The 26,183-nt window shown below is 40.4% G+C and overlaps 1 protein-coding gene across 2 annotated transcripts; it reads left to right on the top strand.

Moving 5' to 3' along the window:
- Positions 1–1,435: 1,435 nt before the first annotated feature.
- LOC121379206 lies at positions 1,436–25,515 on the top strand. 2 transcript variants are annotated; one of them, XM_041507706.1, is made up of 4 exons: positions 1,436–1,572; positions 4,789–5,018; positions 7,907–8,068; positions 24,894–25,515. In XM_041507706.1, exons 2-4 carry the CDS (start codon positions 4,955–4,957, stop codon positions 25,106–25,108), a joined length of 441 nt encoding a protein of 146 aa, XP_041363640.1. In that variant the 5' UTR covers positions 1,436–1,572; positions 4,789–4,954; the 3' UTR covers positions 25,109–25,515. The 2 variants fall into 2 exon arrangements, with proteins under 2 accessions (XP_041363640.1, XP_041363641.1); XM_041507707.1 differs by lacking the exon at positions 4,789–5,018 and having other exon boundaries at positions 1,449–1,572.
- Positions 25,516–26,183: the final 668 nt, after the last annotated feature.

Raw genomic sequence — 26,183 nt, 5'->3', positions numbered from 1 at the left:
ATATAACCGTAAATAAAACGTGTTGAGTGCGTCGTTAAATGAAACATTTCCTTCCTTCCTTCTTATATGTAAAAAACCCCACAAAAAAAACATGCCCCCAGATCCTCCTACAGATATCGCTCCCTTTGGGAACTCTGGTCGTTTATCTTCGGCCCTTTTTATTATTTTGGGACCCCTTCCTAACGACATCCTGGATTCGCCCCTGGGTTTTATGACCACCAATGATCTTGAAGGACGATGGGGGTCAGAAGTGAAATTTCAAAGTCGACATTTTTTTATCAGTTGCATACGCCGCATCGCAAATTCAAACAATAAAAATGAATAAAAACAAAACAATAACTACGGAAGCCAGTTAGTGCCACTTGCAAGTAAAATTTGTATCTCGTAATTACGACATGCTATCTAGTAATTACGAGATACTATCTAGTAATTACAAGTTAACTAACTCGTAATTACGAGATAACTAATTCGTAATTACGAGATACTATCTAGTAATTACGTAATACGGAAGCCAGTTAGTGCCACTTGAAAGTCATTTTTTAAATACGAGTTAGTTATCTCGTAATTACTAGAAGGTATCTCGTAATTACGAATTAGTTATCTCGTAATTACGAGTTAGTTATCTTGTAATTACTAGACAGTATCTCGTAATTACTAGATAGCATCTCGTAATTACGAGATCTAAATTTTACTTGCAAGTGGCACTAACTGGCTTCCGTAAAAATCTTCTTTGTTATAAATTATTACAAGTACAATAAATAAGAATAATAATATTTAAAAAAAAAAAAAACCCCCCCCCCCCCCCCCACACACACACACACACACAAAAAAAACCCAACCACTTAAAACATTTGTATCGGAAAGTTCTGGCTGTAAGCTATATACCATCAAATGTTTCACTCACAGAAACAGGTCACATAGTTAACAATATTTACGGCTGAAACATGCTTCAGTTCTTGACGCCAGTAAAAAAAAAAAAAAACCCACAAAACAATCCAACAACCCACAAACAAACAAACAAACAAATTCTACATAGCAGTCATTTTGGTACTCATTTGAAGCGAATAAAATGTTATACTAATGAAAAGGTAGCTATTTGGATAACAACAGTGCCTGTTTATACATATTCATATATACGGTACTTTACAACCGAATCGGAATGCCTATGCTCACCGAAACTGGTCTCATTACGCTATATGTTTTGATCCCAACTGATCAGGATATTGCGTTATGGTGTTTTTGCGTCTCCTTGGCTATCTGAAACTTGGAAATCCCAAATAACGGTTTTGGGTGTAACGTCCCTCTCCGCTTCACCACACTGTTTTACAATGCTCTCGAACAGTAATTTGGTACACCCCAAAACTCAAGAATATGCTCCACAGGTCTCGTTCAAAGACAACCCGGAAGGCTATGTAGATCATGACGTAAAGACGGTGCCCGTATGACGTCAGCATTTTTAGCCGAGCAGTAGGAGCAATGTGCAGATAACTTGAATGGAATAATGATTACCATTTGACTTCGGGTTGTCTGTAATCTGGTGGCATTAAACAATAGTGTACCAGTGAATGACTTGTAAGTACCTAGAAACTTGTTAATTCTGATTGCATTGAGAAAACACAAAGCACCTCCGTTGTAGTGATGGCGGACATGTTTTTTGACACGTGGGAGGACATTACTGTAAGTGCGTTGTGTCCACAAACTATTTAGACGGTCCGGGATGTAGGGCATGGGGTTATTTTCCCCAGGCGTGTGTGCAGAAATTGTGCAAAGTGGTGTAGACTGTGGAGAGCAACATTTTAGGGGGTCGGGGTCGGGTCATGCTGCCTCCCCCGAAAAAAAAGAAGAAGACAATTCGCTTTGGAACGAAGACCACAACACTACCCTATGAACATGCGCCTGCCCCCCCCCCTCCCCCCCCTTCACATTTGAAAAATTAAGATGACCTAAAACGCGATTTTCTTCCGTGCGAATCACAATATTTTTCTTTGGTTAGTGTTGCAGTCCTACTTCTACTACTACTTCTACTACTACTACTACTACTACTACTACTGCTACTATATTACTACTACAAATTGTAGCTTGCAGCCCTGCTTCTACTATGAACGTAGCCCGAGTACTACTGTAAGAGAGCTAGACGGAGTTTTTAAAGTTCATATTGTTAAACGACACCGCTAGAGCACATTGATATATTAATCATCGGCTTGGATATCAAATATTTGGTAATTTTGACATAGTCTTAGAGAGAAACATTATTTTTATTAGTAGCAAGAGATATTTTATATGCACCAGTGACCATCCCAGATAGGATAGCACATAGTAGCCTACATACCACAGCCTTTGACATACAAGTCGTGGTGCCAGTCGGGGATCGATCCAAAAACGACCGTGCATCAAGCGGATGCTTTACCACTGTGCTACGTCCCGCCCCAGACGAACATTTGGACGGTTATTACCGTCCAAATGTCCGTCTAGCTCTCTTACAGTCAAGAGTACTCGGGCAACTAACTACAGTACTACTACTACCAGTACTACTAGTACTACTATTATTACTTTTAGTACTACTACTATTACATTTACTACTACTAACAGGGTTTCTGCCAATGGGTAAAACAAGTATGGTGCCATACCCAAATTGTTTGGCAGATTTTATTTTTTTAAATTAACTTTTTGACAAGAGTAATTACTCTTTTCATTACTGTATGATTTTCTCAACACTAACTCTAAACTTAGCCCATTGTTTTCTGGGGGAGGCCCCCATACCCCCTGTTATCTGTGGTTGCAATCAATTCCATAGCGCTATGCCCAAACATTTCCTTCTGGCAGGAACACTGACTAATACTAGTACCACTACTTAGTGACGGATCGAAGGGGCGCCTAGGGCCAAAATGTTTTGCAACAGTACACACACACACACACACACACACACACACACACACACACACACACACACACACACACACACATACATACATACATACATATATATATATATATATATATATATACTCTTCAAAAAGAAGAAACGCAAAAGGGTACAAATGGGTTATAACTCCGATTATATGTTTCCTACCGGTTCATGCTTTGTGAATATAAGGTCATTGCATGTCCCAAACACATTCCCACGGTTACATTCGATAAAACGCAGCTACTGTACAATAAAGTTCCAAAATGTGAATATTCGCAAAAACGCAGCCACGTGCAAACCATGTCACCACTGCACGTGCGTTGTCTGCACGTGCAACATGAACACCGACAGTATAAAAGTGCAGGGTGTTCGCTTGCCTGGCCTCTGTATCTGGCCGACAGTTGACAATCCAGGACATGCCACGTCTCAGTGAACCGCAGAGAAACAATGCCATCGGCCGACTAGACGCAGGCGAATCCAGAACGGCCGTTGCCAGGGCATTCCATGTGTCCCCAAGCACCATCTCCAGACTGTGGGACCGTTACCAGCAACATGGATCAACACGTGACCTCCCTAGATCCAGTCGACCACGGGTCACTACCCCCGGGGCAGGACCGCTACATCCGGGTACGCCACCTTCGGGAACGATTGACTACTGCCACCCTCCACAGCCGCAGCAATACCAGGTTTGCGCAGGATATCCGACCAGACCGTACGGAACCGCCTACGCGAGGTAGGAATTCGTGCCAGACGTCCAGTTCGAGGTGTCATCTTAACACCACAACACCGTCGACTCCGACTGCAGTGGTGCCAGATTCATCGACAATGGCCTCAACTGCGATGGAGACAGGTGTGGTTCAGTGACGAGTCCCGATTTCTGCTCCGACGTCATGATGGAAGATGTCGCGTGTATAGGCGTCGTGGTGAACGTTATGCGGCAAACTGCGTGCAGGAAGTGGACAGATTCGGTGGGGGTAGTGTCATGGTGTGGGCAGCCATCTCACACACTGGCAGAACTGACCTGGTCCACGTGCAGGGCAACCTGAATGCACAGGGCTACATTGACCAGATCCTCCGGCCACACATCGTTCCAGTTATGGCCAACGCCAACGCAATGTTCCAACATGACAACGCCAGGCCTCACACAGCACGTCTCACAACGGCTTTCCTACAGAACAACAACATTAATGTCCTTCCTTGGCCATCGATATCACCGGATTTGAACCCAATTGAGCATCTATGGGACGAGTTGGACCGACGCCTCCGACAGCGACAACCACAGCCCCAGACCCTGCCCGAGCTGGCAGCAGCCTTGCAGGCCGAGTGGGCCACCATCCCCCGGGACGTCATCCGTACTCTGGTTGCTTCAATGGGCAGGCGGTGCCAGGCAGTTGTCGACACACGCGGAGGCCACACCCGGTATTGACTCCAGATAACCTTGACCTTGGTGGTGTGTCCTATCACTTACTCACAATAGACTAGAGTGAATTGTGAACAATCTTGCAACATTTGGTCATTATCGGACTCACCATTCAATAATTAAATCAATTCTCCAAATGTTACGACAATGTGGTTTTGCGTTTCTTCTTTTGAAGAGTATATATACATGTGGGTATGGCGCTATGGAATTGAATGCAACCACAGGCCTCCCCCAGAAAAAAAATGGGTTAAGTTTAGGGTTAAGAAAATCATACAATAATGATAAGAGTAATTAATTTTGTCCAATGGTTAACTTAAAAACAAAAACAAATAAAAAATCTACAAATAAATTAGGGTATGGCACCCCTTTTACCCTCTGGCAGAAACCCTGACTACTACTACTACTACTACTACTACTACTACTACTACTACTACTACTACTATTTTATCATTATCATCATCAGGTGTATCTGCCGCTTTGAGGATTAATACATACTACATACTTGCAACTCGAGACAGCAAACTGAGCTGCGTCATTTTACCCTGCGTCATCGGCGTGCTGCCTCGTATGTATTCAGGTTGTATTCAAGTTGAAGTAGACTGTGCCCAGTTCCCGTACGCTGATCAGTGATGAATGCAAAGAACAGCTTCACGTTTATAGCAGTTCTTCTTTGGACAGTTGGTCCTGAGAAAGGTAGCTGATTGTATTGTTTCAGGGGGTGGGGTTGAGGTTGGGGGTGCGGTGGTGGGGGCGGTCGGCGTGGAATCGATCCACATCGGTGGGCCCATTGGGTTATTTCTTGTTCCAGCCAGTGCACCACGACTTGTATACCAAATGTGGTATGTACTACCCTGTCTGGGATGGTGCATATAAAAGATCCCTTGCTGCTATTCGAAAAGATTAGCCCATGAAGACAATTAAAATGTTATCTTCTGAAAGAAAAAAAAAACCTGGAGCTGACATGGTCATGTTTTTCATTGAAATTGTTTACTTGTAGTGCGCATAAGGTTTTCCTTACAAAGCAAAAGTTATTTTTATTTTTATTTTATTTTTATTTTTTTTGGGGGGGAGGGGGAACTGTTTTAACCCAAGAAAAAATTAAACAAAAAATGCCCAGGGTTTAGACTGTCGTTCAACAAATGCTACCTAAAGTTGAGTTTGGAATATATTTGATTATTAGTTAGCCAAAAGGTTAATTCGAGTCGCTTTCCCCAGTTTGAAGACCTAGCGCCAGTATTTGTGCCAGAAATGTTTTTTGGGTACGGTGCTATGATGGAATTGAATGCAATCACAGTCAACATGGTGTATGGGGGGCCTGCCCCAGAAAGAAAATGGGTTAAGTTTAGGATTGGGTTTAAGAAAATCACACAGTAAAACCAAAAACAACAACAACAAAAATCTGCCCAAAATGTGGGTATGGCGCCATACCCATATTACCCACTAGCAGAAACCCTGACCGCTATTTTGACTCTTTGGCCAACAGAAATATGAATTTGGCTACATATTTTGTGCCTAAAGTGACAACATTGCTAATATGGTTTAGGATGTCATTATGTTTATATTAAAACAGTTGTTAGTTTTTCCTGTTCACCTAACAGTGTATTAATCCTGTAAGTACCAATTGTTTTGTACACGTTTTACTTGTATTGAAAATATTTGTGCACAAAACTGGGTATCGGATCCATGTATAGCACTAAATACAGCAGAATCCGTAAAGTCGACTAATAGGATTACGGTTTACTACTGTTGAAAAAATTGTGTCATAATTGTGCACATGGATCATTGTTCAATTATAGACTTCGATCTGCTTCTAGTGGGGGACAATTCATTTTAGTAACTGTGAACTGGTGTAAATTCTGCCGGTGTTGTATTTGCGGCGCAGTGTCTTGTATCGATATACTGGTATATCACACGTCAGCAGCAATATGTGTACAATACGTATCCATTTATGATATATATTGTGCAGATATTATTACTGAAGTGCCGAAAAGATAGCCAAAAGCCACACTAAATATTTAAATTTACATTAAAAAAAGACGCTTGTGCAGGAAGGGCCGATTTGGGGGTCGAAACCCATGCCTTACTCAACCAAACGTTCTTTCAATTATATGTTTCGCATGAACATGACTCGATCCCCTATAAACTTCGATAGCCACAGTTTAGACCATCCCACGTCCTTATAAATGTCTGCACTCGCGCCTGCATTAAAATTACCGTACATATTTATCTGACGTCCAGAATTTTGTTTATAAACAAAATTTACGGTACGCTTACGAAGGAAGGAAATGTTTTTTTAACGACGCGCTCAACACAATTTATTTACGGTTATATGGCGTCGGACATATGGTTAAGGACCACACAGATATTGAGGGAGGAAACCCGCTGTCACCACTTGATTAGCAGCAAGGTATCTTTTATATGCACCATCCCATCGACAGGATAACACATACCAGGGATAGAAGCTAACGCTCGCCCCCTCGCCCCGGGCGAGTAGAAATCCCTGGAGGCGAGTACAATTTAAATGGCGCTAGTCCCCCGGGCGAGTAATACTGGGCAGTTGTGACCCAGATTCATGATGCGGACAGTCAGACTATTTTGCCAATGAAACCTGTTAAATATACAAACTGTAGATGTATTTCATCAAAATTTGCCATGACATTGACAAAGTCAAAAATATCGCAGTTTCGTTTGGTTTAGCTAAATCCGGATATCCGGAACTTTCCGGCTTTTGTTTCCGAATTCCGAAAATTGCCGTAATGTTCTGATTACAGATGAGGCATGTTCGTGTTGGTGTTGGTGTTTTGTGTTCGTTTCGTCGTTAATAAATACAGTCTTTAATTAAACGCATTGTAATAGATCATGTTGGCATCGATCGATTTTAACCAGCTGATTCCAAACGTCTCGAGTGGAGAGTTCCGAGTTTACCAGTGGACATCCGAGTGTATTAGGACAGAATAAAATAATTCAGTAACAGTAAAGATAATTCCTGAATTTTATGACTTAAATTAATTTAATATTATAATTGCTATTATTTTTTGTAAACACCCCAACCTTTGCTGCCACCTTGGGGGGGGGGGGGGGGGGGGGGGGGGGGGGACACGGGGGGGGGGGGGGGGGGGGGACTGCCAAAAAAAAACAAAAAAAACAACATTTACTCAATCTTCACTTTTATTCATTTTATTATGGATGTCCATTATATTTCCACCATTAAAGCTAAAGTACAAGCAACATATGAACAACTTGCTGGATTCCATATTGGGGGCTAATGATTTTTCCTGGGGACTAGTAACTTTCCTCAGCTACTAGTCCCCAGTGAAGATATTTCCTAATTTCTACCACTGATCATACCACGGCCTTTGATGTACCAGTCGTGGTGCACTGGCGTACGTGTACGAATGCAAAATACACACTTTATTTATCACATCATTATGTGACATCTAAGATTTTACAACAGATCCAGCTAGACAGACCCGTTCTCACAAATGTGTTTAATTTTGACAAGTTTGTTAAATTGTTTAACGATACCATTAGATGATTTGTGTACCAGTGATACCAATACAATCGGAATATCTTTTCTATAGGGTCTGCAATACAGTGCTATGTATGCAACTCCCATCTCAACGGAACGGCCTGTTACAACATTGACAGTCAAAGTGAAGAAAAGAGAAAAAGCTATGCCTTCGACTGTGACAAGCTGGGTTTGAACCCACCGCCTACAATGTGCAGAAAATTACGACAGGAGTGTAAGTATGCAACATGTAATAAATAGAGCCTATTGATTTATTACGCTGTCAAACATTTGGTAATTTTGATATATAGTCTTAGAGAGGAAACCCGCTACATTTTTCCTTTGGTAGCAAGGGATCCTTTATATCCACCAATGACAGGATTCCACAGACAGTATAACACATACCACGTCCTTTGATATACCAGTCGTGGTGAACTGGCTGGAACGAGAAATAGCCCGGTGGGCCCACCGACAGGGATTGATCCGAAACCGACCGCGCTATCAGGAGAGCGCTTTATCCCTGGGCTACGTCCTGCCACCGGCTGATTGCAAGATTCCTCCTTCATGATCACCTACCTTTGCTCACCTGTACTCAACCGTGGAGCCTCCAGTCGACTTCGCCTACCCACACCAACAATCGCCCCAGGTGTACCCGTCTCCTTTCTCATCCTCCATGAATTGTCTCACCGTAAACCACCGCCGAGTTTCAAGGGTACACATTCCCAATATCGTCCGCAATGGTTTGGGTGTATGTTTTGGGTGACGGTCAAAAGAGAACGCGACATAACAGACATGCATTTTGCGAAGGTCAGCTCGGTCATACATACGGGGCCCCTGCCATTGGTATTCCTAAACCAAATAACATCAGAGGAGGTGGGAGGAGGGGGGGGGATAGAGAGAGATAGAGAGGAAGAGAGACAGAGGGGGAGGGAGGGGGGGAAGAAGAAAGAGGGAGGTAAGGAGAGAGAGAGAGAGAGAGAGGAAGAGAGGGAGGAAGAGAGACAGAGGGGGAGGGAGGAAGAAAGAGGGAGGTAGAGATGGAGAGAGAGAGAGAGAGAGAGAGGAAGAGAAGAGAAGAGAGCAGAGGGGGAGGAAGGGAGAGGGAGGAAGAAAGTGAGAGGAGGGGAGAAGAGAGGGGAAGAGAGGGGAGGAAGAGAGAGAGAGGGGGAGGTAGGGAGAAAGAGAGAGGGAGAGAGAGGAGGAAGAGAGGGAGGAAGAGAGACAGAGGGAGAGGGAGGGGAAGAAAGAGGGAGGAGGGAGAGAGAGAGAGAGAGATAGAGAGGAGAGAGGAGAGAGGAAGAGAGACAGAGGGAGGGAGGAAGAAGAAGAGGGAGGTAGAGAGAGAGAGGGAGAGAGAGAGAGAGAGGAGAAGAGGAGAGGGAGGAGGAAGAGAGACAGAGGAAGAGGAGAGAGAGGAGGAGAGAGAGGAGAGAGGAGAAAGAGAGAGGTAGAGAGAGAGGAGAGAGGAGAGAGAGAGGAGACGAGGAGAGGGAGAGAGGAGAGGAAGAAAGAGGGGGAGGAGAGAGAGAGAGAGAGAGAGAGGGAGAGAAGAGAGAGAGGGGGAGAGGAAGAGAGGAGAGGAGGAAGAGAGAGAGAGAGAGGTAGGAAAAAGAGAGAGAGAGGAAGAGAGAGGAGAGAGAGAGGAGAGAGGAAGAGAGAGAGAGAGAGAGAGAGAGAGAGAGAGAGAGAGAGAGAGAGAGAGAGAGAGATTCTTTTAATTGTATAACCTTTTATTTGACATAACCTTCTATCTGACCAATCAAAACACCGCTTGTATACATTTGACAGCAGTAAATATGTAGATGATTTTCTCAGTAAGGGAACAACATGGTTGATGGGGAAATTAATGCCAGTAACACTTTTTTTTTTTCTTCTTTTTTTTTTTTTAAATCAAGATCAGGCGTACGTACAACCAACAATGGAGCGTCCTTAAATTACTCCAAATGTTGTAATGATCAAGAATCTTAATTTTCCTAACCCTGACCTCTAGGAAGGATTTCTCATGATAATCCACACAAATACACACAGTTTGACATTTTAACCCAGATACTACATTAATGGTAGACACTTTGTCCATTGAATTTTTTCCATTGACATTTTGACCTCTGACATTTTATCCGTTGACATCCTGTCCATTGACATTCTGTCTGCACATCTGTAAGACTAAGTACTATAATGTTGTACAAAACTAGGAGTGTTGTAAAAATATATATGGTTACATATTATAGAAAATGAGCCATGTAAGGTTCCACTTTAGGGGAGGGTTTGGAATATTCACATTTATGGGTCATAGTTTGGTTTTATAGCCACATTTGTTAACATTGTCGCCTGTGGAATTTTAAGTGTCATAGTGCAACCTATTGTACATTTTCTTCGTAATTTAAGACAATAGTATAAATCTGCATCGTAGTTAAGATCACAATTGTCACGGTACCCACGCCCTCACATATATATGGAATAATATGCCATGGCTCGTTTCTCCATCTTGGAGTTTACCAGCTGCTTTTGTGGCATTATAACAGTGATAAAAAGGTCTCAATAAACAAATGATCTCCTGTAGTCCAGGTACTAATTTCATCCACTAGATAAATAAAACACCAACAACTAATCATGTCTCACTTATTTATTTAGGCTACATATCCATATAACAGAAGCTAAAAATTCGATATATCAGACATAATAATGACTATCGTTTATAGTTAAATTGTGAAGGACATGGTCTATCACGAGGATCACTATATAGAAATATAACTATGTAATGGATTAGAAAGAAAGAAATGTTTTATTTAACGACGCACTCAACACATTTTATTTACGGTTATATGGCGTCAGACACATATTTTGAGAGGAAACCCGCTGTCGCCACTTCATGGGCTACTCTTTCCGATTATCAGCAAGGGATATTTTATTTGCGCTTCCCACAGGCAGGATAGCACAAACCATGGCCTTCGTTGAACCAGTTATGGATCACTGGTCGGTGCAAGTGGTTTACACCTACCCACTGAGCCTTGCGGAGCACTCACTCAGGGTTTGGAGTCGGTATCTGGATTAAAAATCCCATGCCTCGACTGGGATCCGAACCCAGTACCCACCAGCCTGTTGACCGATGGCCTAACAACGACGCCACCGAGGCCGGTCAACTTGGATTATGTCAATAATAATAATAATCATCTTCACCTTAAGTCTAAGGCCGAATCTCGACTATCACCAGGTGAATTATTACACGAGAGTAGATATCCCCTAACAGTTAGTTCTACAATTATAATAAATGTAGTATCATTAAATATTTTAAAGTGATACTTAGCCCCTAGCAAAAGAAAGCTTACACCACACAAACACCATCTCTGAGCAAAAAGAAAAAAAAATCTTAACATGCCCCACTGTCAAACTATCTCCATCTCCATCTCCCACACAACACAACACAAAACTATCCAAGGTGATATTCCCCACGTGACAAATATCGGTAACCGACACCAATGGTGCCAAGACACTTACATCTTGTCACGATAATTACATTGACTGGACTCCTCGATTTCAGGTCAGGTCGGTTCATAAGGTTTAACGTGCACATTCAGAGCAAACTGTTTTAGCCCAAAGACAAGAAAGGGTTCGGTTGGGTGGGAGAGGGGACCGCCTGTACTCGGTAGCAGATGGGTGGTGGTGTGTGTGTGTGTGTGTGTGTGTGTGTGTGTGTGTGTGGGGGGGGGGGGGGGGGGGTGTTATGGAATTTGGAATGTCCCGTAGGACTAAGCCAAAGAGAAAAGGGTGCGCAATTTGAATGATAGAAATTTAGCGCATTTTTTAACGGTCCGTCTAAATAGAGAGGGGGAGATATATATTTTTTGGAACTTAGTATGCCAAGAGTAGCTCGTTACTCGATTTCAACCCCGTACTCCCTTTTATAGCCAGCCACCAGTCGTGGGCCTGATCGGCGGCACTTTTTTGAACAAAGATCAGACAAAGTAGCCCGGATGTCCTGGAAGCTAATAAAAGATCACTGGTCCCCAAACGGTTAACTTTCTTCCAAGGTGTGAAAGAGTGTTAGTATTTATAATACAGTGGTAGAAATTAGGAATTATTTTCACTGGCCCGGGGGACTAGTACCTGAGGAAAGTTATTAGTCCCCAGGAAAAATCACTAGCCCCCCACCCCCCACCCCCCACCCCCACTTCATTATTGAAACAGTTTGAGAAGACGGAACCTATACGGGATCTAGCAAGTTGTTCGATTCAACACACATTACTATGTTGTTTTTAATTTATCTTTAATGGTGCAAATATAATGGACATCCATAATAAAATGAAAAAAAGTGAAGTTTCAAATGTGTTGTCATTTGTGGTTAGTTTTCGTATTTGTTTAAAGCCGCACACCCTAGTTCCATCCAGCGAAAATAAATTACAATTTGGTTAATCTACAAACCTGTAACACACTTAGATCACGTTTTTATCAAATGGAGTGAAAACGCAGGTTTTATATCGATAAATACCATGGGAATCCCCATGTCCCAATTGTTTGAAATAATTTTGAAAGTTAGTATTCTGATGTCACCGGTAGATGTCGCTCGAAGCACAACAATGCCTACAGCACGACAAATTTCACAGACAAGGGGTGCGTTCCTTTCACCTCTCCTGGACATGTTCCAACTGTTCTGTCCTGGTTGTATCCCCTCTCCAGATCATGTAAGACTTAGCAAAATTATTGGTTTTAAGGGTTTGTAACATTTTGTATTGAGACACTTACTTGTCTGAACTTTATTGTTACTGAAAATTTTCACGAACTGTGAAGAAAAATCTCACAAATGAACAACAAGTAAACGACAACAAATCGGATGTTGATTGCGCGAACCGTGCACGAGAAAACAAACCGAACCAAAATGATAACGGTCACGTGGTATACCAACGTCTGTGACGTTTACACAGGAAGATTCCCTCTAAAAATAGATTGGACCTCGCTTGCTCAACGGTTTTTTCTCGAGTGCGCGAGGCATTTTAAGAAATACAAAAAATGCATTTCGTGGTTTTACAAACATCAGGATTACCAGGATTACCAAAAAGCACTTCAGGTGAATGGAAATGTGTATTCTAAATAATAAAATGTAAGTAAAGTGCAATTTTATTTGTGAAAAAATGGGTTTAATAGCGAAAAACAACGCAGTAATGGTTAACAACTAGCCGTAACTAGGGTGTGTCCCTTTAATAGAGATTCCTTATTTAGAAGCCATTGTCACAAGTGTTTGTCCAACAATACTTTTTAAAGTTACAGTCTCTGGTTACCATATTATAACATCATGTACAAATATGAAATACAAGCTCAAATGCACTTTTAAAAACTTGTGTGTGTTCGCTATCAACGGAGATCGTCAAAAATATACGCTCGATTGACCGCCTGTGCCGCCATTTCTCGGCAAAGCACAAACGACAGCTTGTTGTCAGTTTTAGTTAACACGTGCGTTTGCGAATTTGAAATTGTACGAAGAACGTTCGGTTGAGAATACGGTACTAGAGTATTTCGTTAAAACCGGTTTCGTCTTGCCAACGTATTATTGACAATCGTACCTTCCTATTTGAGAATTAATATTTTATAAAGTGTTAGTAAAACTTTCAAAGTTTAGTTTGTATACCACATTGAGCATGTATATATATTTTTTTATATAAAATATACTAAAGCAGACATTGGACGTTTTCACTTCTTAATTTTACGAGTGTTATAATCAACAAATTCAAATAAATATGATTTAGTATGGAAAGGGTAAAGTTAGTTTGTTTTGTTTAACGACATAAATGTTAGAGCATACTGATTTATTAATCATCGGCTATTGGATGTTAAACGTTTGGTAATTTTGACATAAAATCTTAAAGAGGAAACGGGTGAAGGGGGAGAGTATTGGGGGTCGAAACACTTACCTGCCCAAGCAATCTGATTAAAATTAGCTCTACTGGTCTCACCAGTAGATCTAACAGCATTGCCTGGACTCCTATGTCCAGGTGACATTTCATCTATAAATAACAATTTATAATATCGACCAGTTACACTTCGCCTTTTATAACGTTATTCGGGAGAATACAAATTCTAAAAAATTATATCGGTCAAGACTATTTATGCCAATAGGCGAACTTGTTGGTCTATTTCAACATTGAAAAAACAGGGGGAAAAGTGCAGTAATAAACTCTGGATTGTATACTAGTATAAACAGATTTTATGGCTATACCATCACGTGTTTCTTTTTTTCGTCTTGATGATGATGATAACTCGTTTAACTATCCATCTCTCTAACCAGGACCGCTTGTCGGTAGACTCCTTCTCGGCGCTGAGTTAGTACCAACACCGTCTTGCCGACTGTAGATTTGATGGTGTGTAGCTCGTGAGCGCTTCCACCAGGCAGTTGTTTTAGTTCTGGTTTCATTAGCCCGCTCATCAGTGATGCCGGATCCGAGGTGTCCCCCTGCACGAACTCCAGGAAGCCGGACCTGATTTTCCCTATCTGAACTTTCCAGACGGCTTCCGAGTCGGAGGGGGACGGTGCTTGTGAAGGTGGAGGCCGGGCCTAGTCAGGTTGGTCTATCGGCTGAGTGACGGCCTTCCTCTTTTCAACGGCGGCTGATCGGGCCGGTGGCTTGACGACTGGCAGTACCGGGGATACCGGCCAGTTTTGTCTGGGCCACGTAGTGGTCGGCGATGGAGGGTCTTTACGGGGCGTCTCACACACCGCGGTGTTGAGTCTGTCCCTCTCGGTGGTCGACGGTTCCGGCGTAGCAGGTTTCCTCGACTCGGGCTGGGCTGGGGGCGGCGTCGCAGAAGGGTTGAGCCGCCAGTTTTGGTTCTCGTATGACCCGTTTTGGAACCCGTATGACCCTCCCGTATGACCCTCCTCTGGATCCGCAAATGTAAACGGCAGCCCGAAGTACCCTTCTTGCCCTAAAATGTTCCGTGCCGGGAAGGAGTTAAATAAAATCTTTGCTATCATTGACCATTTTGAACATTTCCGATGTATGGGAGTAAACTTCGATAGTGTTGATTTTTTGAAGCGATAATGGCCGAGTTATGTCCCATATTTTCGTGCGAAGGTCACATGGCCTATATGAGATGAAACATTGAACGAGTTTAATAAAAAATCTGTTATGAATATACAGTCCAGGGGCATAATTCACTAAAGTCTCGCAACTTTGAGATCTCGCAGTGCAATGCTAAAATACTTGCGAAGTAGCCTTTTGTGAAGTAGGCCCCAGGGCTCGAAATAGGAAGTAAAATATGGTCTGCTGTTATATTTTTAGAATAGAAGAATGTCCTAAGAAAACAATATTGCCTTCTGGAAATAAGACAACATGGGGTTTGGAACAGTGTGTGAAAAAATGTATTTTAGAGCATTATGGCATTAAAATATGACAGAATCCCGAGATATAGGGCCTACCAGATGATATATACGCAGAACTTCACATACGTTGTTTTCGCTCCCTATTTATTGCACAAGTTTATTTTGCGCAATGATACCACGAGATCGTGTAGCATAGGAAGCGAGAACAACGTACGTGAAGCGCTGTATGTATTACGTACTTTCTTTTATTTTTTACAAAAACGGTTTTTAATTTAACATCATTGCTACACTTTCTTAAATCAGTTAATCAGTCCTCCTTTCATGGATTTACTTTACATTAAGAATCATACTCTGCGGCAGCCTTGTGTAATGTTTTAAATACGATGTGACGTAATTTGTAAATCTGGGCCCATATTTTTGAAGCCATCTTAGCCACGATATGTCGTAAATCCGTCGTAAGTGACTGCGGGAAAATGTTCATGTCGTAGCGTATTTTCGAAATTGTCGTAACTCCAAAATATCGTAAATACATCGTAAGTTCCTACCTGTCGTAGACTACAAACCAATATGGCGCCCTACTTCTTATTTCATGACGAAGATACAGCTCCCCAGTTTTGTAAACTTGAAGTATTTTGCCGTCAAAACTTTAAAACAGTGTATTGCAACGACGTTACGCACAATGTTCGTACCTCAAACGGTAACGTCAAAAAGGTCAAAATGACGCCATCTGTTTATAACGTTGTTAAAACCTGTATATTAAACTATTCACTTTAATTTGACAATAAACACAACTTCAGTTGTACTGTATACTTTATGTATTATAAATACTAGTATAATTATTCTCAATTTATTACACGTACACATATGCATTGCAAATACTTGTCTTAGCGAGCAAAGTGACAGATATCAACACACTGCAATACATCTTGGTGTTCATCTTCGCTTTCGGAAAACTGTCATTTTCACAGTTGATGTTGCTGCAAATGTACATGACAAACTGTACGTCAAACAGTTGGCTGTTTTCCACGTATTACTTTATACTTTAAGTCTCCCACCTTTGCAAAATACAGTCCCTTCAGCACCACACTCCCAGCTCTCTATGTAGCAGTTCACTCGTCAGTTTCAGTGCGAACTAAACTAGTTTTAGCCCTACATTTAAACATGTATTCTTCTGGTTCAGTTCTAGATAAAACAGTGATTGTTGATCAACGCTTGGTATGATCTGTTTCATTGTTCTCTTCACTTCCTTCAATTAAAGAATGATTCTCATTCTCAGCTTTCACTGTCGCATTCGTAACATGTCCAGCTTCTGATAAGTAGCTGCTTTGAATTCGTAGTTGCTCTAACTTGATGTATCTTCCGATTTTCACGAATAACCTTGTAGCCTAACTCTGAACTTTATTTCTCGGGATACTTTCAAGATATCTGAATATACGACGTCTGAATTTATGTGATTTTCCTTCCTAGAGATTGCTCAGGAAAACTGGTACAAGTCATATGCACACTGAATATTAGCTTCCCCACGAGTTACCGCGGCATCTGCCTGATTTATTATTAGCCCTCTCGCTGCATGTTGGGGTCCTTTGGCATGACTGCTTTCAAAGACATTTCTGTAAATAGCTGTGTACTACTTTAAATCGTTGACAGAATCCGTCAGATCGCCCAAGCAATGTCATCATGTATACTGGCACTGACATCTGTCACAAAACTCGTGCATTACAGTACATTCATAGCTTATAGACTTGAGATATCCTGTCATCTTGGTCTGAGCTGGGGTAGTTCAAAATGAATTCCTTGACCTTAAAACCCAGTCATAGGCGATAGTTTTGTCATAGGTGATTGTAAACCTGTATCAAATATATTGTCAGTTGTGTGATTTGGCGGCCATCGTGGACGCCATTTTGAATATTTCAAAATGCTAAAATGTGCCAAGTTTGTACTCACCAGGTCCCCAATCAGCACCTTCGACAGATGCAAAAACTACAAAGAACAATTGTTGGTATCGAACTGCAAGGTTCAGTGCCCTCGGCTGACTAACATTTTTCTTTGGACGACCATTTTGGGGGCCATCTTGGATTCAAATGATGGTTCTATGTCATGGTTAGCAAGAGGTTATTATTAATGAAATGCAATACCACTAAAGTCCAATCATGTTTTTGCTTAAGTGAGAAATAGCAATTTATATGTGTTGGCAACCAATGCGCTATAGTTTTAATTTGACATTGACCTTGAAACGACCTTGACCTTTAACAGTGGGCAGCCCCATCTCAGATATTCTGTATGATCTTAAAGTACAATTGTGCCCAGGTTAGTGCTTTAAACGTGTTTTTATTGACAATGTCTAAATTTGACTTTTGACCTTGACTTGACCGACCTTGACGTCTAAAATCGCGTAGCCCCTTCTCACAACAATTCTATGGTCCCAAGGTACAACTTTGCCAGCTTTGGTGCTTTGGGCCAACGTGTTACAATATCGCCAAAATTTGGACTTAAGCCACCACACTATATATTAATTTTGTGACATTTCCCTGGAAAAAAATCAATTTATCACCATGTTGTACTTTTTCTAAATTTTAAGAAAAATTATATTTAGAATAAAGAAATAGATATGACAAATAAAACATTAAATATTAAATATTTGAACTTAAGATATGCATATCTACGGCAAAGTGCATACTTTTCGATTTTGTGACATTTCATTGGACACAAGCATATGCAAATATTTCGAGATGTAGCAATGTTAAAGCAGTTTAATTTTTCATACAATTATTTTGCGCAAACAATATGTCAAATATGACTTTATTTAGAAAGAAATGCTAAAACAGTTAATTTGCTTACACTAATGCAGATTCACTCTCCTCAAATCTTGACACATTTTGCAGGCGTCTACATGTCTGTCTGAGCATCTTTTGCTTCCATAATTTGCTTAATTGTGTGCAAAGTCATCTACTTAGCAGTTACTTCAGTTACGTCATTTTTAGGTGATATCGTGGGCACATTTTTTTAGCATTTTCCCGCGTTCATAACGGAAATTTCAGCGCTTTTGTATAAAATGTCTTTTGCAAATGTTACCCGTTTACATAGCGTTTTTGACGTTTTGCAATGTTTTGTCTCGTGTAAATAATTAATGTGAATTAATTCATGTTATGTAGTTATAAATCCATGTAGGCAAATGTTTTGGAATTAATTTGAGGCATAAAACATAAATGTACGTTCCGAATTATGCTTATTACAGGAGATTTAATGGGACGCAAACATTGTTGTGTAAGAGCGAACATTGTGCGTAACGTCCGTGACCTTTGATTGTTACGCTACCTATTTCAGAAATCTTCTAATCGATATAATGGGGTCTGATCAGGGTTGTTGAAGAAGGCACAAGTGTGAAATGTGATATGCACCTAAATAATGTATCGGAAAGCCCAAATAAAAGAAATATTACTGAAGTTAACCCAAATGACAATTTTTAACTATTCACAGTAACAAAAAATAGACATGAAACTTTTCTAAAATTAATATTTGAAATGTCTTACTGGTAAATAAAAAATGTAAAGATTATTTTTTATAAATAAAATATTATTTTATTAAATAATATTTATACTGCATTATTAAGATAGTAAAATATGTTGTGTGAATGCTTGAGGGGGTGGGTGGATGTATGTACAAACGTTATGTAGCGTTACATGGGATGAGTGTACTGAACAACATTATGTAAACCACTTTTATATTACTAAAATATTTTGTTTGTTTGTTGTTTGTTGTTTTGTTTTTTTACCTTCTCATAAACACTGTCACGGCAACAGTGTTTAACGTAGACAGTTATAGCGATAGTTTTTTCCACAGGGAACGCCTTTTTCATACTATGAAATTTACTACAAGTTATTTATTTCAAAGCGATTGTTATCTAAACTGCACACAAAAATAGTAAAAAAAAGAATTTATTTCCAAAACACTTACTTTTCTTGTTAACTAAAACCAAAACTGAAATTAGTTACAAAAAAACATTTTTGTACGAGGATGGGACAAACTATATATATATAGATGTAAACACACAATGATGATTATAAATAGTTGAAATACATGCCCCCTCCCCCCCCCCCCCCCCTAAAATTCCTTGCTACGCCAGTGGCGCAGATATGCATGTCTTGTATATGGAGGTAACCCATATTATTGAGGAGGGAAATCCACACTATGTATGTATGTATGTATGATTTTATAAAATTTAATTGTTTAAAAAAAAAGAGGTTTGATTGAGGGGTGGGATGGCATGACCCCGTGCCCCCCCCCCCCCCCCCCCCCCCCGCCACTGTTCAGCGCTTTCCCAAATCGCAAAACAAACCAAATCAAATAAAATAAGTTTATTCATAAGTACATAAACAGCATCTTAAAATTATATTACACCCATAGCATGTCTTGTTTGGAAACGGGGGAGGTCTCCAAACTTAAAATAATTTTTGAAAAATTGCGGAGTGTATGGTTTAGCGTTACAGGGGTAGGGAGGGTGTCTAATTTTGACACAAATATTTGAACGGCCTCTTTCGCTGTATATTTTCCTTCTTGGATTTGTGATTTTTTGTTATTGAAGTATAAAATTACTAAGACGAGAAATAGCCCAATGAACCCACCGACGGCGATCGATCCCAGCGAGGGCTTTACCACTGGTCTAAAATATTCATAATCAAATACTTTTAAAAGTTGAATTATGTGTATAGTACTTTGTGTTCTGGGTCTAATGCAGCCTAATGCCCGGCGCAGACGAGCGTTTTTTAACGCATGCGTCTGCGTTAAAAAAACGCAGACTCCACGCAGACGGATGCGTCTCGTGCGCGCCTACCTGCGATGCGTTCCTGCGATCCACTGATGATTTCTTTTATTAATTAATTTATTTATACTTTACTCTAGAAAAAATAACAAAGATTAAATGTAACTTATTAATACATTTTAAAATATAATAAACTTTATTTAAAACATTATGTATAATATACTATTACGATAAAAATCTTTGTTATTTCACAATTGTTTGTTTTAATTATTATTATTAGGCATAGTACAATGAATGCAATCATTTATATTTTTTATTTTCATCTATTTAGAAATGTCATTAATTACACATGCCTAGTCTTTGTTTCAAATATGAGCAGTTGGAAATTATTTGTGTTGAAACATTTACATGTTAGTCATTTTTAATGGTCGGGTCTGTTTTCACAGTTCTATTCATCACTGAATCACTGCAAATTTGTAGACGTAGGCCTCAGAGATGTCACATGCGGCTGAAGAAAAGCTCATTTATCCAATATCCAACGTTTTTTAGGAGTGTTTTTTTCCCCTGTACTTCCACTTGGTGAAGGCTTTAACATTTTTACGTATCTATGACGCAATGATCTTATACGTGTTGTTATTTTTTTTCTCTAAAATAAAATTAAACATGATACTAGTATATATTTTTTTCATGTATTATTTGTTTTTAATATGTGTGTATTTTATAATGGTATAATTATTATAGATATACATATACACCCAATCCCACATAGGGCCCACACAGGTAAATAGCTGAGTGCAAACTGAGTTGATGGTGCAAAATAATAACCAAGTGATTTTTTAGGATATGTGCATAATAATATGAGTAAACATGTATTGATATATACAATAAACAAATCAATATAAAAATGTGAACGCAACGCAGACGCAAGTAGGCGCACACCTGCGTTTTTAGACGGATGCGACAGGAGACGGATGCGTTTGTGACTCTAACATCAAACATGTTTGATATTTGAAAAATCGACGCAACGCTAAAAAAAAACGCAACGCAGAGGGGGTCGCACACGATGCGTTTTTACTGCGTTCGTACGGATGCGTTTTTTAACGCAAGACGCATGCGTTAAAAAACGCTCGTCTGCGCCGGGCATTAAGAAGAGAACACAATATTGGACGTCTTCCCCACATCCGAAATTAAAATTTCCAATTCTGTGGAACCCAGGTTTCCTTACGGGGCCTCTTTGTCGGGGGTTCGGACGCTTGCATAATATCCATTCTGCCAAGTCAGCTGTACCGAGATGAAGTTTAGAGGGAATTTCCTTGATGACGTCACGCGGAAATACCTCATCTTTTCTATCCATTTAATGAGAGTTCCCATTTTTGTTTACGACAAATATCGTAAATCATGACACACTAAGAGAACTTTACGATACCATCGAAAATCTGTCGTATCTTAAATCTACGACATTCGTATTTTGCTCGTAACTAGCTACGATATGTCGTAGCTAAGCTCGCTTTGAAAATACGGGCCCAGAAATGACGTCAGTGTGACGGGACATGCTCTTATCTTTTCGCCTGTGGCGATGTTAATTGTTTTAGAGGGCCGTGTGCAGTTTGGTTACGTAACACCCTCGCGCGATGGTGGTAGTCCTGCGTCCCAATATGCACTTAGATCAGGTGGGCACAGTGGTTACGTAATACCTCCGGTAGTTCGATTTACGACCGGGGTATTTCTAGCGACCTGGCGACGGTCTGTCTGGCCATCTAAGAAAATATACCGTCTCTGGGAGTTATGGAACTATCACATGATAGGTGAGGTACCGCGTTGTGCCCCTAGGCGATATTCGCTGTCTCCGGACTAGTCTGAGATTTTTGAATAAATAGATAGGATTTTAGATATATCAGAGAAAAACATTGGAAGTATCCAGGGTAACGGACGTGGTCCAACTGAACGAAATATATTAGTTCAGACCGGACTTGGTAAATATATTTATTTCTGCTCTGTTGTATAACCTTGATGTGATTGATGTGACTTTAAATATTTTAATACTGTATTATACCAATATTCCTTAGACAGTGTCTCCGGTAATCTGACGAAGTAAATTGTCGGCTTCACAGTTCTAATATTTTTATACGAGTATTTGGTAAGATAAAGCTTAGCCGGTCATCCTAGAGGACCTAGGTAAACTGTAGGTTAATGTCTTTATTGTGATAGGTACCAGTATTAATTCTGTATTACAAGGTTACTGAATGAGTATTTAAGGGTTAATTAAAAATTAACCAGTTAGGAATAGAGTTGTAATTAGAGATAGAGATATTTGGATAATCGTGTTTTATTCAGTTACGGGTATTATAGGATCCCCGTGACAGTCAGTGATAACAAGGCGCTAACGCCAGTAAAAATAAAAAGGGAATTCCCCATTTACAAGTTGCGGTTCAGATCGCACATATGTGTGATACAAGATAAATTTACCACACGGTTTGAAAATGTCTTTATCACTATAGTAAGATTGAATAGGTATGTAATAAAATCGTTGTAGTTAAAGCAGGTGGATTTCTATTTAACTTGCTTGGTGTAAAAATGGGATTGCTTTTCACGCTTTATAGTCCGCAATTTCGATCCCTGATACACTTTGACCGTAGTTTGTACACTTCCTAGTAAGTCATCAACTCACTTAATTCACTTTCATTTGACATCTTTGTTAGTGGTTTACAAATGTTTCAGATGTAAATATACAGTCAAACCTGTCTTAAGTGGTCACACAAGGGAGTAGATAAAAGTGACCGCTTAAGACAGGTGGCCGCTGATTACAGGTGGACACATTTATAGTCTTTAAAACGTGTTGTTGTTTCTTGTTTTTACCGTTTGTACTGCTAATTAACGGATTTGTGCTTCACAGTTGACTACAAATCAACTTTTGACATATGCCGTCTCCTTCAGAAATAATTCAAATGGAATGTATTAAATTAACCGTTCTCAACACGCTGGTTTTCTTTTTCCATTTAATTATTTAATTCGTACTTCGTGCGGTGTATTGTCATAGTAAGTGGATCTACAAATGTCAAGCGTAGCCTGCTCAGAGGGAATTAGATGCTTTCCATAGTCATACTTCCTTAATTGATACACAGTAGAGATGTCGGGACTGAATGGGTACTAGTATTAACGTGTAAAGATCGGTTGTGTGCTGCACCTTATCGCTAAATTGTTAAAATGTCCCTTTTATATAATAGAAAACATTTACTGTGGCCGTTTAATACACGTATTTTAGCGATTTGGGATCAGCGGTTTATGTGGCCGCTGGCCGCGTTAGACAGGTGACCGCTTATTACGGGTGCATTTACATTATAAATCGTTTGGGAGGGAAACAGTGGCCGCCTAAGGCAGGTGACCGCTGATCACAGGTGGTTGCTAGGACAGGTTTGACTGTACTAAGTATTTACAACGATAATAATGTTAAACATGTGTGTGTGTGTGTGTGGGGGGGGGGGGGTCACATGGCAGTCTTCAACAAATCCGCTGGCTAGTGACAAGCTACTGTTAAGCAATGGTGGACCCATAGTGGGAGGGAGAGGGCAGAATTCAATAAATCCGTTAGCCCGACGCAAGTGGGTTTTGTTAACGCAATACTCGTGGCCCCCTCTTCCACCCATTTAAAGTGCCGTTTTAATCGCTAGCCTTATCAGTTTTCTTAAATTCATCATCCACAATATACAACACTAAATTGCCCTTAAAATGCGTCTCTGTGCAACTTTATTCCAGATGGGGGTTTTTCAGACCATGTTCCAGAACCCCTACTACCGTGATCGCTCCCTGTGGGTGCACGAGTCGGTTACCTTTGGCAAACTCAAATTGCCCTTTTTAGAATGTTATGAACCCCACCCCCTTAATACAAGCTTGGATCCGTCTCTGCTAATATCTTTTTGTTGAACGGTAATTGATGATATTCTGACCTTGTATTATGTAAACAAGTGGGAAAGATATCCGTCAGTTACACCCCATTATATTGATATAAGAAAGGAAATGTTTTATTTAACGATGCACTCAACAAATTCTGTTTACGGTTATATGTCGTCGGACATATGGTTAAGGACCACACAGATATTGAGATAGGAAACTCGCTGTCGCCACTTCATGGGCTACTCTTTTCGATTAGCAGCAATGGATCTTTTATATGCACCATCCCACAGACAGGATAGTACATACCACAGCCTTTGTTACACCAGTTGTGGAGCGCTGTCTGGAACGAGAAATAGCCCAATGTGCCCACCGAAGGGAATTGATCCTAGACCGATCGCGCATAAGGCGAGCGCTGTACCACTGAGCTACGTCCCAGCCCGTATTGATATAAAGAGGAAAATATCAGCCTAACCCTAACCTTAAAACTAACCCTTACCCCTAACCTTAAAACTAACCCTTACCCTAACCTTAAAACTAACCCTAACTCTAATCTTAAAAGTAACCCTTACCCTAATCTTAAAACTAACCCTAACCCTAACCTTAAAACTAACCCTTATCCTAACATTAAAACTAACCCTTACCCTAAACTTAAAACAAACCCTTACCCTAAGCTTAAAACTAACCCTTACCCTAACCCTAAACTTAAAACTAACCCTTACCCTATCTTAAATCTAACCCTTGCCCTAACCCAAATCTTAAAACTAACCCTTACCCTATCTTAAAAATAACCCTTACCCTAAACTTAAAACTAACCCTTACCCTATCTTAAAACTAACCCTTACCGTAATCTTAAAAATAACCCTTACCCTAACCCTAACCTTAAAACTAACCCTTACCCTATCTTAAAACTAATCCTTGCCCTAACCCTAAACTTTAAAACTAACCCTAAACTCTAAACCTAACCCTTACCCTAACTTTAACCCAAAAACTAAACTTAACCTATGGGGGAGTGGGATGTGTGGAGTGGGATGTGTCGGGTGGGGTGTTGGGGTAACGGTCGGGTATTTAGCTAGCAATTGTTCTCCCCCTCTTTTCCAGATGGTAAAGAAGAAGTCCGAATCATTCGGGGCTGTTCTGTCACCTACCCCAGCAAGTGTGTGCAAGGGAGCACTGCAGATAACAGTGGGCGCTACTTCAAATACTGCCATTGCAAAGACCCGTTGTGTAATTCCTCCAGCAGGAATGGCGGGACGATGTTAGCGATCCTCATCGCTCTTCTTCCAGTTATGAAATACTGCTGCCTTAATTTGTGAACTGGATAAGTGGGAGAAAAGTTATTAAAATATATTGGTCCAGATACATTTCATCCAGAAATGTGCATTTGAAAAAAAAAAAAAAAAAATCTTGAGGGTTGGGGGTGTTCTTACGGAGGGGTGTTTGATCCCCTGGATCTACCCCCGGACAGTATATAGCGGTAGTTCTTGTTTTTGTTTTTTTTGTTTTTTTTATTGTTTTCTTTTCCCAATTCTGATATATATTTTGTGTGGTGAATGATATTTAATTTTATTTTCTCGATGGATATTGAAAATTGCACACCTCATCAAATAATTTTTAATCAAATTTTGCAGTTCTATTCTGTTTTGGCAATGTTCAAATAAAACTATTTGTCCATCATGTGGCTTGTCAAATATTTTAAGGAAATAAATATCTGTAAATGGAATTATATGTAATAGTTGTTTATGTGTTGTTCTTGTTGTTGTTGGGTTTTTTGTTGTTGTTGTTTTGTTTTGTTGTTGTTTTTGGGGGGAAGGGGGTGGTGGTTGTGGTGCTGTATGTTGTTTTTTAAAAGACAGGTTGTAAATGAATTATGTTCGTGCTGATATCCAATTAATGTTCAAGCACGCTGACCTGGGCACATACCTCAGCTATCTGGGCTGTCTGTCCAGGACAGTGGGCTAGATGTTAATTGTTAGTGGTTAGTGATAGAGAGGAGGGTGTAGAGGTCTTACACCTATCCATTAACTCGTCAAAACTCGCTCTGGGTGGGAGCCGGTACCGGGCTGCGAACCCTGTACCTACCAGCCTTATGTCCGATGGCTTAACTACGACACTACGGAGGCCGAGGTTTTTAAGTCATCAACAGGTGCACATTAAACGGGCGAGGGTGGGGTCACAGAACCCGTATGACCTCCTCTGGATCCGCAAATGTAAACGGTAACCCGGTACATCCATGAATACAAAAGTGAAAAGGTTTTGCAGAAAGGAAGAACAGTATTTATTTATTTATTTATTTAAAGTAAAAACGGATTAATCATGAGTGTGTCTTTTGTCTTTTTAAGGAACACTAACATGCCCATATTTTCACAGGAAAGTGCAGTTCTCTGTGCT

Source organism: Gigantopelta aegis, chromosome 8 (genome assembly GCF_016097555.1).
Source record: "Gigantopelta aegis isolate Gae_Host chromosome 8, Gae_host_genome, whole genome shotgun sequence".
Classification (NCBI taxonomy): Eukaryota; Metazoa; Mollusca; class Gastropoda; order Neomphalida; family Peltospiridae; genus Gigantopelta; species Gigantopelta aegis.
This window is presented reverse-complemented; position numbering and strand designations above follow the sequence as displayed.